The 14,633-nt window shown below is 38.7% G+C and overlaps 1 protein-coding gene across 1 annotated transcript; it reads right to left on the bottom strand.

Moving 5' to 3' along the window:
• Positions 1-2,588: 2,588 nt before the first annotated feature.
• LOC120106128 lies at positions 2,589-3,584 on the bottom strand. Its single transcript, XM_039119019.1, has 2 exons — positions 2,914-3,584; positions 2,589-2,781 (listed from the first exon to the last, which is right to left on the bottom strand). Exons 1-2 carry the CDS (start codon positions 3,582-3,584, stop codon positions 2,589-2,591), a joined length of 864 nt encoding a protein of 287 aa, XP_038974947.1.
• Positions 3,585-14,633: the final 11,049 nt, after the last annotated feature.

The following is a 14,633-nucleotide window of genomic DNA, read 5'->3' as shown; positions in this document are numbered from 1 at the left end:
CGCCGTACACCTATAGGGAACTCTCCCTATAAGCATGCAAGGCATCTAAACCAAATATCTCAAATATATAACTAAAATAATTCAGCTGAAATAAATGCAATCTTATTCCATTGACTAACTCAAGTCATAGGGTTTCACAAGTCTAAATACGCAGCGGAACAATAAAGATAAAACATCAATTTAAACAAAGCCTAATCTAGGATAACTTGTGCTTCAGTTCTTCTAGTCGCTCTCCCATTTTAAATCCCCGATAGGTTAGTTCTCAGAATCTGTAAAACAACAAGAAATTGTATAATGAGCTAGACAGCCCAGTAAGTAATAAACACCTTAACTAGTCAATTCATATAATAACATAAAATATAAATACAAATTACGATGAATCAACATAATAACATAATCAATTCCTTTTCAAGCACAAATTCATTAAAATTCGTATTTTTCAAATATCTATATACATAATCATAAATCTGATTCGAAATAAATCATATTCATCTCATCAGCCTTTAGCTACGACCACACTTATACCCTGTGGCTAGGCCAGAAACAGAACCGCACTTATACCCTGCGGAGTGGGCCAGAATACCGCACTTATACCCTGCGGAGTGGGCCAGAATACCACACTTATACCCTGTGGTGGGGCCAGAATTGCCAATGCATAACCCCCTATTGGCAGGGTCCAGAATATAGCCAGGCTGAGAGTTCTAAATCTGATGCACATCAAAATTCTTTTGTAACATAATAGATATATCATAATTCGATCTAAATATGCATATACGATAAAAAAAAGTAATATAACAATAGTCCGAAAAATATTATTCCAATTCACATATCCATTTTTCATTCAAAGCATCATCTCGTAAAATTCATAAATCACATATAATATTCATTAACAATTTATTCGATGCAAAAATAATATTATATAAATGAAGAGTCTAGAGAAGGCAGTTCATTACTTACATTGAACGCGATCCACAACAAATCCAATTAATCTCACAAATTCCTCGCAGAACCTAATATCCAAAAATCATATTTTCTTTTAAAATTAATCACAATATATATAAAACTTAAATTTTAATATTCTTCCAGGGCCGACCCTGCAGAAGTGTCTAGCCCCCCCAGGTTCAGGTTCGGATTCGGGTTCATACCCGTAAACCACCCTTTCCCTTTATTTATTTATTTATTTTTTTCTTTTCTTTTTCTTGCTTTTTTTTTCTTTTATTTTCTTTTTCTTTTCTTTTCTTTTTCTTTCTTTCCTTCCCTTCCCTTTTCTTTTTCTTTTTCTTTTTTTTTTTCTTTTCTTCTCTTCTCCAGAACCTTCTCCCGACTTCTTTCTTCCTTCCCCTCTTTCTTTCTTCTTTCTTTTTCTTTCTCCTCCTCCTCTTCTCCCGACTTCTTCTCCTTCCCCCCCTTTCTTTCTTCTTCTTTCTTCTCCCGCGAAGGGAGGTCGCGAGCTCGGGAGAAGCCAAGTCGAGGCCGGCGGCGCCCGCGACGGCCGGCCCTCTCCTTCTTCCCGCGGAGGAGGCATGCGGACGGGAGAAGAAGAAGAGCCCACGACGGTCGGCCTTCTCCTTCTTCCCTCTCTTCTTTCTTTCTTTCTTTCTTTCTTTCTTTCTTTCTTGTTTTCAATTGGTATACAAAGAAATGAAGGGTAGAAACCCTTACCTCAGCCCCGGCGAAGATCCGGCGGCTCCTTTCCGGCGGCAAACGGAGGAGGAAAGGGTCGTCCATGCTGTGGCTACTCGGCTCTCTCTCTCTCCCTCTCTCTCGGCCGGCAGCCCAAGGAAGAAGGATCCCCCCCTTCTCCCTCTTCTTGGTGTGGCGGCTCTCCTCGGTGGCCTTAAGGAGGAGAGGAAGCCCTAAAAACAGGGCTTCCTTCTTCTTCGGGATGGAACCAGTCCATCCCGTCGCCTCACGTGCATCGCACGTGAGGCCGGGGTTTTGGGACTGGGCCGGTCATTTGGATCGGGCCCAGTTCCGGGGTCTTACATCCCACCCTCCTAAAAAAAAATTTCGTCCCCGAAATTTGCGTACCTGCAGTTTTAAAAAGTTTAGAATACTTCTTCCAAATCAAGTCATAACACTCTTCAAATCCAAGTCGTCTTGTCTGACCAATGTCAAATAATTCTATTCACCATACTTTCTCTGCACACTCTGATTTAAACCTCAACATACCCGTGTCAAGTCTAGATTTTTTTTTTCTAGAATTACTTGCTTGTTGGTACATTCATTATTATGTCTTATTCCGTGTGAACACTTTCGAAAGTTAAAAGTTTATATTCTTCTTTTGACAATCAATCAAATAAATGTTATGTAACTATTTAATCTTTTCTAGCAGCATAATAAGTTGTCTAACAAAGAGCAGTGGGCATGGCAAAACAATAAATAGAAATAAATATTGGGACTAGATTAATACCTGTCGTCAACACATCAGAAGCCTGTGCATCTTGCTGTGTAAGTGCAAATACTCTTCCTTGAGTCTTTGGCCCCTGGCTTCCTTCCATTGCCTGAGTAGATCTATTCTCGTTTCTTTGTGGGCAGTCTGCAATTTTATGACCTATCTTACCACATCTAAAACAGGCACCGGTGTTCTAATGGCAATCCTTGTCAGCATGAGCCTTACCACATCTGGAACATTTATTGATATTCATCTGCTTAAGGTTGTCACTCGTGGATTTCTTGTTTGAACTTTCGACGTTTTCATTGCTCTGCCCCTGAAATTCATTTGACCTGTTTCTCTTCTTTTGGTTTCTTTCCCTTTCCAACCGTTCATCAATAACTTCCCTTTCAATTATTAAAGCCTTATTTACCACAGCTGCATAGGTAGTCAATTCATAAGGTACCACTTGTTTTCTAATTTCAGTCTTTAGTCCCATCTCAAATTTATGCGTTCGATCTAGTTCATCTTCGACTAACTTTGGAACAAATTTCGCTAGCTCGGTAAATTTAGCTTCATATTCTGCAACAGTCATATTTCTTTGCTTTAGGTGAATAAACTCCTGCTCTTTCTGCGTTCTTACACTCCGAGGAAAATACTTATCATAAAATGCTCCTCGAAATCTTTCCCAAGTGAGTGGCTCCCTATCCTGCTCGTATTTATGTTCCAACATCCGCCACCAGTTGAATGCCTCACCTTGCATCATGTATGATGCAAACAAAATCTTTTCATCATTCTGGCATCTCAAGACAGCAAATGCTTTTTTCATCTCTATAAGCCAATTATCTGCTTCCAACGGTTCTGTAGTCCCCTTGAAAGCTGGAGGAGCCAGCTTCTTAAATTCAGCTATACTGCTGCGTTGTTCACACTGTTCCCCTCGTCCTTGCTGTGGCTGTGTCTGGGGCAACTGTGCTTGTTGTTGGAGCAACTGCTGTTGCACTTGCTGTTGCATCTGCATAAGGCCCACTATGGTCTGCATAACTTGGCCTAGGCCTGGCTCTTGTTGTCCTGTCTGAGTATCACTAGCAAGATTGACGACTTCCTCCTGCTGAGGGGTGTTACCAGCTTGTTGGGGTGTACTGTCATTTTGCGGGTTGGGTGCCTTATTAGTAGCTCTGCGAGTAGTCTTTCTCGTCCGACGTGGAGGCATCCTGATCTATGTCTATCAGATAGCAGCATACCAATAATAAGCTTACCAGTTCATTACAAGTACATAGAATGGTTGTTACAATCATCATAAACTAACGTTCCAATGTCCCTAGTGTCTACCCACCTACACTCATGTCATGTCAGAGTTTTTTTTTTTTTATCTTAGAATTTATCCATTCATGCTCTGATACCATAAAAGTTGTCACGCCCTCGGCCCGAGATCGCGAGCCGGGGGTCCGCGCCAACCGCCGCACACCCATAGGGAACTCTCCCTACAAGCATGCAAGGCATCTAAACCAAATATCTCAATATATAACTAAAATAATTCAGCTGAAATAAATGCAATCTTATTCCATTGACTAACTCAAGTCATAGGGTTTCACAAGTCTAAATACGCAGCGGAACAATAAAGATAAAACATCAATTTAAACAAAGCCTAATCTAGGATAACTTGTGCTTCAGTTCTTCTAGTCGCTCTCCCATTTTAAATCCCCGATAGGTTAGTTCTCAGAATCTGTAAAACAACAAGAAATTGTATAATGAGCTAGACAGCCCAGTAAGTAATAAACACGTTAACTAGTCAATTCATATGATAACATAAAATATAAATACAAATTACGATGAATCAACATAATAACATAATCAATTCCTTTTCAAGCACAAATTCATTAAAATTCGTATTTTTCAAATATCTATATACATAATCATAAATCTGATTCGAAACAAATCATATTCATCTCATCAGCCTTTAGCTACGACCACACTTATACCCTGTGGCTAGGCCAGAAACAGAACCGCACTTATACCCTGCGGAGTGGGCCAGAATACCGCACTTATACCCTGCGGAGTGGGCCAGAATACCACACTTATACCCTGTGGTGGGGCCAGAATTGCCAATGCATAACCCCCTATTGGCAGGGTCCAGAACATAGCCAGGCTGAGAGTTCTAAATCTGATGCACATCAAAATTCTTTTGTAACATAATAGATATATCATAATTCGATCTAAATATGCATATACGATAAAAAAAAGTAATATAACAATAGTCCGAAAAATATTATTCCAATTCACATATCCATTTTTCATTCAAAGCATCATCTCGTAAAATTCATAAATCACATATAATATTCATTAACAATTTATTCGATGCAAAAATAATATTATATAAATGAAGAGTCTAGAGAAGGTAGTTCATTACTTACATTGAACGCAATCCACAACAAATCCAATTAATCTCACAAATTCCTTGCAGAACCTAATATCCAAAAATCATATTTTCTTTTAAAATTAATCACAATATATATAAAACTTAAATTTTAATATTCTTCCAGGGCCGACCCTGCAGAAGTGTCTAGCCCCCCCAGGTTCAGGTTCGGATTCGGGTTCATACCCGTAAACCACCCTTTCCCTTTATTTATTTATTTATTTTTTTTCTTTTCTTTTTCTTGCTTTTCTTTTCTTTTATTTTCTTTTTCTTTCTTTCCTTCCCTTCCCTTTTCTTTTTTTTTTTTTTTCTTTTTTTTTTCTTTTCTTCTCTTCTCCAGAACCTTCTCCCGACTTCTTTCTTCCTTCCCCTCTTTCTTTCTTCTTTCTTTTTCTTTCTCCTCCTCCTCTTCTCCCGACTTCTTCTCCTTCCCCCCTTTCTTTCTTCTTCTTTCTTCTCCCGCGAAGGGAGGTCGCGAGCTCGGGAGAAGCCAAGTCGGCGCCTGCGGCGCCCGCGACGGCCGGCCCTCTCCTTCTTCCCGCGGAGGAGGCATGCGGACGGGAGAAGAAGAAGAGCCCACGACGGTCGGCCTTCTCCTTCTTCCCTCTCTTCTTTCTTTCTTTCTTTCTTTCTTTCTTTCTTGTTTTCAATTGGTATACAAAGAAATGAAGGGTAGAAACCCTTACCTCAGCCCCGGCGAAGATCCGACGGCTCCTTTCCGGCGGCAAACGGAGGAGGAAAGGGTCGTCCATGCTGTGGCTGCTTGGCTCTCTCTCTCTCCCTCTCTCTCGGCCGGCAGCCCAAGGAAGAAGGATCCCCCCCTTCTCCCTCTTCTTGGTGTGGCGGCTCTCCTCGGTGGCCTTAAAGAGGAGAGGAAGCCCTAAAAACAGGGCTTCCTTCTTCTTCGGGATGGAACCAGTCCATCCCGTCGCCTCACGTGCGTCGCACGTGAGGCCGGGGTTTTGGGACTGGGCCGGTCATTTGGATCGGGCCCAGTTCCGGGGTCTTACACTCAGATTATTTCTTACAGAAGTCCTTAGAAAACTAGATTGCTAGCGCAGCTTGGCAATGTAAGCATGCAGACTAGGAAACTAGGTGGCTATACTGTGTCGGAGCATTTGTTTGGCAAGAAATGCCTCCAATATACTATGGGCGGCTTAATTAGCAACGTCAAATTCTTTGCTCAAGGTTGGATGAAGTCAACCTCTGAAAAAACCCAAGCAGACGACCCGCGGCTTTCTTTGTTCTTAACCTTTCTTGACTTGGCTTCTGTTGGTCTTGCTCCTTTTTCTCTTTTTTTCTTCTTTTTCCTTTTATTCTTTCTTTCTTTACTTCTCTACACTTTCCATTCTCTCAATGAATAAGTGGATCTTACCTAATTCTTCGGCTCCAGAAATTCCCTATAAATTTAGTGCAGCCCTATATTTGTCTCATGGGCTAATGGCCTTATATGTTGGATTTATTTCCTAAAAATCTGAATTGTTTCTTTGAAAAAAATGCTTAAAATCTTGGAAAATTATATTTCTAATATAATTCAAATTTGAACGAGAATAAAAGGTCACATTGGAGCAAGATTTATGGATTTCTTTCCTTTCGCCATCATTGTGTAATCTTGTTACAATCATGTAAAGTTATTTACAGAAATGGGCATCTTGTTATAATCATGTAAACATTAGGAGATTGGCATCCCAATCTTCGACAGGATTGAGCATCGCAATCTTTGATAGGATTGGGCATCCGAATCTCTGTTGGACATCCAAAAACCTTAGATTCCTTCATATATATTGGAAATTATGGATGGGAGATTGGCATCGTGGAAGTGAAAAGTCCTTTCTATACATAATTTATTAGTTGCATCGGGTTTGCCAACTCAGTGGTAGACCAGGCTAATGATTAACCACCATGCCATCCATTTCTGCCACCTCAACCAATGCTGATTCCTCCTCCCTTTTCCCAAACCTCAGACCCAATCCTAACCCTAATCCTAAACCCCTCCCCTCCTTGTCCTCCTCCATCGCAGCCTCCGCCATTGCCTATCACCAACTAGCGACTGCCGCCACCACCTCTCTCAATGATCAGTGAGCAGTGCCTCTGCTAATGCATCCATCATCCTGCTTGATTTCGTGGATCTTTTTTGTGAAAGAGAAGATAGTGGTTGAAGGATGCATTTTTCTTGAAAACTAGGTTTCTTTCTGTGGAGTGATTGAATATTCCCTAATTGATTTTGATGAGCTCAAAGCATTTGAGTATGCCTTATATTGTTCTAATGAATTCAATTTAGTATTTCAAGTAAATCTTTATGAAGTTCTGTCTAAGTGCCTTGAGCTTTGGTTCAGAGCATTTTGGTTAAGTATTGAACTCTATTTGAACCAAAGTCTGCATCACGAGTCGACTCCTGAAATTTACGAGTCGACTTCAGGACACTTGAAGTTTCTGGAACAAGCTCGAGTCGACTCTGGGACTTAAAAATAGTAATCATACTTTAAAAGATAATTCAATTAATAATGTTAAATCATTGAATGAAGAAAACTTGAAATTAACTAAAGAACTTGAAAAATATAAACCTATTGTTGAGAAGTTTACTTATAGCTATGAAAAACTAGAAATGATTCTTAATAGTCAAAAAGCTGTGTTTAATAGAGCCGGATTAGGATATAAGCGTAAGAACAAACAGAAATTTCTTAAAAACTTATTTATAAAAGTCGATAAAAGTAAAGCTAAAGATGTAACCTATTTTTGTTGTGATAGAATAGTACATAAAGCTAATGTGTGCAACTATAGAAAAACAGAAGCTAAAAGAAAAATTAAAAAGGTTTGGGTTCCAAAAGAAACTAACATAGCTAACCTAGAAGTACCTAAGAAAACTTGGGTACCTAAGACTGCTTGATTTCTTTGTGTATAGGAGTGTCTTGCGACCAAGCTCAATAAACACTGTTGGTACTTGGATAGTGGCTGCTCAAGACATATGACGGGTGACAAGGAGCAATTCTTCATCCTAGAATCTAAGAAAGGAGGTGTAGTGACTTTTGGAGACAATAACCAAGGTCACATAATTGGTATCGGTAAAATACAAATCACACCTTCAACCCTTGTTGATAATGTTCGGTTTGTAGATGGTCTCAAGCATAATTTACTTAGCGTTAGTCAATTGTGTGATAGAGATTTTGATATTTTGTTTAAACCATCCTCATGCATCATAACCAATTTAATTGACAATAGCCTAGTTTTCAAAGGACTAAGATGTAGCAATGTGTTTGTAGTAGATCTTGATGATCTTGCTAAAAACAGCCGCTGCTTAGTAGCTGATGATACTAAGATCAATGAGAAAAGTTGGTTATGGCATCATAAATTAAGTCATGCAAGCATGGATACACTGTCTAAATTAATTAAAAGAGATTCTGTGATTGGTTTGCCAAAGCTGAAATTTGAGAAAAATAAAATTTATAGAGCATCTCAATTTGGCAAACAATCTATAAGTTCTTTTAAGTCTATAAACCGTGTTTCTACTACTAGACCTCTTGAGCTACTTCATATGGACCTCTTTGGACTAACTAGGACCACAAGCCTTGGTGGAAAGAAGTATAGACTTGTGATAGTAGATGATTTTTCTAAATACACATGGGTAATATTCTTGGCTCATAAAGATGAAGCTTTTTCAGCATTTAAGAAATTCCATAAGAAAGTAACTAATGTAAAAAATACTTCAGTTATAGCTATTAGGAGTGATCATGGAACAGAATTTGAAAATCATCTTTTTGAAAAATTTTGTAGTAAAAAGGGCATAACTCATAACTTTTTTGCACTTAGGACTCCATAACAAAATGGAGTGGTAGAAAGAAAGAATAGAACCCTAGAAGAAATGGCTAGGACCATGTTGTGTGAAAGTGATCTCCCAAAGTACTTTTGGGCTGAAGCAATTAACACATCATGTTATATTCTATATAGAGTTTTATTGAGACCAATTATAACGAAAACATCTTATAAACTTTAGAGAGATAGAAAATTCAAAGTAAACTACTTTCATATTTTTGGTTGTGTGTGTTTCATTCATAATAATGATAAAGATAACTTAGGTAAATTTGATTCTAAATCTGATGAAGGTATCTTTTGGGATACTCTACATCAAGTAGGGCATATAGAGTTTTCAACAAAAGAACTCTTGTTGTTGAAGAATCTATTCATGTTATTTTTGATGAGACTGCTTCCACTAGCAAGGAAGTAGCTTTTGATGATGATGCAGGGATACTTGAAGAAAAGATGAATGACGTGACCTTGCAAGAGGATGAACCAAAGCAAATTGAAGAGACTTCAATAAGCCAAGAGGTAATTGCTGATCATGGGCTTACAAAGGCTTGGAGGTATGCTTACGGTCACCCTAAAGAGTTAATCTTAGATGATCCATCTCAACCTGTTAGAACTAGAGCCTCTCTTAGGAACTTAAATAATCATCTTGCATTTGTATAACATTTAGAACCTAAAAACATTGAAGAAGCTAAAAATGATGTAAATTAGATAAACGCTATGCAGGAGGAACTTAACCAATTTACAAGAAACAACGTATGGAACTTAGTTGAAAGACCCTCTGAATACTCAATAATTAGAACTAAATAGGTGTACAAAAATAAGCTTGATGAAAATGGAGTTGTGGTTAGGAACAAGGCTAGACTAATAGCAAAGGACTATAATCAAGAAGAAGGTATAGATTTTGATAAGACCTTTGCTCCTATGGCTAAACTCGAGGCAATTAGATTGTTACTAGCATTTGCATATTTTAAAAATTTCAAATTATTTCAAATGGATGTAAAAAGTGCTTTCTTAAATGGGTATATTAATGAGGAGGTTTATGTTGAACAACCTCCTGATTTTGAAAATCATCAATACCCTAACTATGTTTACAAATTAAATAAAGAACTTTATGGTCTAAAACAAGTTCCTAGAGCATGGTATGAAAGACTTAGCAAATTTTTATAGATCATGAATTTTTTAGAGAAAATGTTGATACAACCTTGTTTTTGAAAAAGAAAAGCAAAGATATGTTAATAGTGCAAATTTATGTAGATGATATTATTTTCGGTGCTACTAACAATCGTCTTTGTGAAGAGTTTGCTGAATTAATGCGGAGTGAATTTGAAATGAGCATGATGAGAGAGTTAAACTATTTTCTCGGAATTCAAATTAAACAATCTAAGGAAGAAATTTTCATCAATCAAGCTAAGTACATCAAGAAGATGCTAAAGAAATTTGATATGGATGGAAACAAGTCAATTGGCACCCCCATGAGCTCATCATGCAAACTAGACAAAGATGAATCAGGTAAGTCAGTAGATCAAAAGCTATATAGAGATATGATCGGTTCATTATTATATCTTACAGCAAGTAGACCCGATATCATGTTTAGTGTATGCATGTGTGCTAGGTATCAATCTAATCCTAAGGAATCACACCTAATTGCAGTTAAAAGAATTTTTAAGTATCTAATAAGAACAAAAGATATAGGGTTATGGTACTCTAAAGAATCTAGAATAGAATTAATAGGGTACACTGATTCTGACTTCACTAGTTGTAAACTTGATAGAAAAAGTACCAGCGGGTCATGTCAATTCTTAGGAGAGAACTTAATTTCATGGTTTAGCAAGAAACAAAACTCGGTTGCACTATCTACGGCGGAAGCCGAATATATTGTTGCAGAAAGTTGTTGTGCTCAAATTTTATAGATCAAGCAACAACTTGAAGATTATGGAATTAAGCAAGATAAGATTTTCATAAACTGTGATAATACCAGTGCCATAAATCTAACTAAAAATCCAATTCGGTACTCAAGAACTAAACACATTGAGATAAGACATCACTTCGTAAGAGATCATGTGTTAAATGGTGATGTGGTGCTTGAATATGTTTGTACTGATGATCAACTTGCTGATATCTTCACAAAATTCTTGAGTGAAGATCGATTTTGTATTCTTAGAAGAGGGTTAGGAGTGATTGATCCATTTCTTTGATTCTTTTCTCTCATTCATTGATTTTGATCATTAATTTATGTTTTATATAATATTCCACGTCTATGATCATCAAATCATTCCTTAAGCTCTAAAGATTACCATTTTTCTCTCTTTTGGCACGGTTCTAAGTAACTGAGTTTTTGGTCTGTGCCAGAGTTCGAGTTGACTCGGATGATTCTGAGAGTCGACTCGTGGGCGAGTCGACTCGCGAATTTTTAGAAGTCGACTCGAGGTCGGAAATTCGTCTTTTAACCCTAAACGAAATGACTATTTTCAAATCTTTCTTTTCGGCTATCACTATTCCAAAATTCTCGAGTCGTGTCCCACGGTCGTCTCCGCCTCCTCCCTTCATTTTTCTTCCTATTTTCTTCCATTTAATGTTTCTCCCTCCTTGGGTAGGTCGGGATGCCTAGCCACTGTATCTCGCCGGAAGAGACCTCTCGTTGCGAACGGCGCCGAGAGACGATCCAAGGCGAGGAACGAACCCATGAGACCACCTCCTCCGGTTCCCTCTTCGCCTCAGTCGGTTCCCTCGCGCTCGTGCGTCGGAAGAGTTGTCTCTGCCGGAAGTAAAGTCGATTTTGACTTCCTCTCCCGAGAAGGGTTCACGGTAGGGCATCGTCTTAGGGCTCAAGGTTTAGATTACTTTTGTTCCCTTGATCTTCCCACATACCCTGGGTTAGTCCAAAAAATTCTATGGCACCGTCACACGCGGTGGCGGCGGTCTTCAAGAGAGGGTAGCCAATGTCCCTATCTGCATCTCAGAGGATCTCATTGCACGAATAATCCATCTATCTCATGAGGGTATAGCTCCCACTCACCCCTCTGATAGATTCGAGGCCCTTATGGCCATTCTAGGGAGAGTACCCTAGTCCCCCATTGAGGAGGTCTTCACAAATCAACTCTCCACTGAGATGCACCTCCTACTTAGTATTATTTCTCGCACTCTCTTCCCTAAAACGGGTAGGTTTGACTTTATTTCTGAGAAAAACCTAGCTATCATGTTCAACATCCTACATGACGTCCCTCTCAACTTTCCTAGACTTATTTACAGTTATATTTGTGAACCTTTAGAAAAACCTAGACTGAGTCTTCCTTATGGTATGCTCTTCACCTTGATCCTTAAGGAGTTAGAGGTTCCTATCCCTGAGGGGGAACCCTCTCGTTCACTTCGTTACACTGACTATATGAACGAGGGGACTCTCCACCGAATGGGATTCCACAAGGTTGAGGGTACTTGGGTTAGAAAAAATTCTTCTGCCATACCATCTGACCCCACTGCTCCTCACTCTTCCACTTCTGAACATGAACCGGATACCTCCGCAGATCCTTCCACCTTCCCATCCACTGCTGGTCCTTCATCCACTGTGCCACCATCTCAGCAGCCCCTTGAGGTTAGGCTTAGTGGTGAGCAGCTCAGAGCACTGAGGGATGATATTTTAAGAGAACTACGGAGTACAACTAGTACACCCTCTACTGATCTGACCCCCTCAACTATAGTAGTGTCAGTGATGATTGCTGAAGTCAAGAAGGAATTATCCAGTCTGAGAAGTCTTATTCAGGGTCAATACATGAGATTCTTAAATGTTAAGGAAGACACGAAGCAGATGCAAGATTTAGTAAGATTAGAGCTGCTAAGGCTAAATGAAGGAGCTGAAAGAGTAGCAAACGCTGTTATCAATAAGCTTGACGCGAACATTGACAGTGTAAACCAGTTGACCCAAACCCACAATAGGACTACTTCAGAAATTATTCAGCAACTGAAAAATATCTTTGAGGCAGTTCGTTTGCTTATGGAGTGTCAGCGACGAAATTTGGGAGCTTCATCTTCTTCTAGACGTCCACCTCCCTAAACTTGTATTTTTTTGAAAATCATTTGAAGTCCTTTTAGACTTTCAATCATTGTATTCAATTTTGTAATACTTACAATGAATTGAAAAGTCTTGTTTTTATCTAAGAACTTATGTATTTTGTGGTGTTTGTATGCTTTTTGTGTTTTGAGTACTATGTACTTTCTGAACATCTTTTATGTATTCAAGCTTACAGTGAATGAAAAGCATATCTTTTTGTCTTATTAACTATGCTTCTTGTATGTTTTGACTCCTTGATACTTCACCTTTTTGCTACGATGACAAAAAGGGGGAAAACATATGATATATTGTAAGTAAAGGGAATCACTAAACAAGAAAACTGTTAAGCAAAATGTGATTTATTTTTAGTGGATTCGATTCCTCGAGGTTCATTATTCCTCCGTTGGGGCTCCTCAAGGAGTAATCTCCAGAGTCTATTCAAGAAATATTCGGAGATTAGTTGGATCATAGTCAAGAACAAATCCTCAGATTTTTTCTTCTATAATTTAGAGCTTAAGTTCAAGTTTAAAACACTAAAAGTAATTTCAGAAGACTTGAACAAAGTTCAAACAAAATTGAATGCACATGTTGAGGGAGAGAATCTGAAATTCTAAGAAAACAAATTTATTAAAGATATATAAGCCAAATAATTGATTATATAATTTGAAGGCTTATATAATTTCAAATGAAAGAGGGAGCTTTAATTTCAGAGTTTACTAACTCATACCTTTCAATTTTGGATACACTAAATGACTAGACATTTGAATTCATTTCAAAACTTTATCTTGAATCATTCCTTGAATGAGTAATTCACTTTATTAATACTCAATGTTTTGTCAGCATAAAAAAGGAGGAGATTGTGGAGTGATTGAGTACTCCCTAATTGATTTTGATGAGCTTAAAGCATTTGAGTATGCCTTATGTTGTTCTAATGAATTCAATCTAGTATTTCAGGTAAATCTTTATGAATTTCTGTCTAAGTGCCTTGAGATTTGGTTCAGAGCATTTTGGTTAAGTATTGAACTCTATTTGAACCAAAGTCTGCATCACGAGTTGACTCCTGAACTTATGTGTCGACTCCTTGAGGATGATAGTGGTATTTTGATGATTAATACAATAATCAAGAGTATGTTACAAGTTAATTCGATACTTCATTTATAAGTCTGTTACTCTCAGTATATTCGTATAATAAGATAAAGATGCATTTCATTGTTTATATGGATGAATCTAACCTTGAGTTGCAGCAAAGTGTGGATTGAGTCGACCCCAAGGTTGATTGGGTCGATCCCGGCACATCAAGAAAGCATCTGGCACACTTCTGCAAAAATGGCACGGATGAACAGTAGTTGGGTCGACCCAAGAAAAGCATGAGTCGACCCAAACCTCAAGCCTCTCAAGCCTCAAGAAAACAGTTCTCTGGAAACACTGAGAGGGTCGACCCAAGAGGAAGTTGAGTCGACCCAAGCTTGAGTCGACCCAAACACTGAGAGGGTCGACCCAAAGACAGTGACAGAATACATTGACAGAATAGGTTCTCTGGAAACCCTGAGAGGGTCGACCCAAGTGAAAGTTGAGTCGACCCAACTGAACCTTGAGTCGACCCAAAGAAATGTTGAGTCGACCCAAGTGAAGGAAGGCTGAATTATAAGTTTCTGTGGTTCTGAGAGGGTCGACCCAAGGAAAGGTTGAGTCGACCCAAGTGAAAGTTGAGTCGACCCAAGCACGGGCAGAAGCATAATGGCTAGTTCTGCAGAAGTACTTTTTGTCCTTCCAACAGTGAGTAACGGCTAGTTTTTGAATTCTAATCATTGGGGCTTGTCCAATGGATGAAGAAAACTATTTAAAGGGGCACTATTCATCAGAGAGAACATCTTTTTGCAAAATATCAAAGAGTACACAAGAAAGACAAAGTGCCCTAATCTTCTTCATTCAAGTGCTTCATTCAAGAGTCAAAAGAAAGTGGTTGAGCAGATTCCAAGAGTCATTAAGAGCTCCAT

This window comes from Phoenix dactylifera, unplaced genomic scaffold (genome assembly GCF_009389715.1).
Source record: "Phoenix dactylifera cultivar Barhee BC4 unplaced genomic scaffold, palm_55x_up_171113_PBpolish2nd_filt_p 000473F, whole genome shotgun sequence".
In the NCBI taxonomy this organism is placed as follows: domain Eukaryota; kingdom Viridiplantae; phylum Streptophyta; class Magnoliopsida; order Arecales; family Arecaceae; genus Phoenix; species Phoenix dactylifera.
This window is presented reverse-complemented; position numbering and strand designations above follow the sequence as displayed.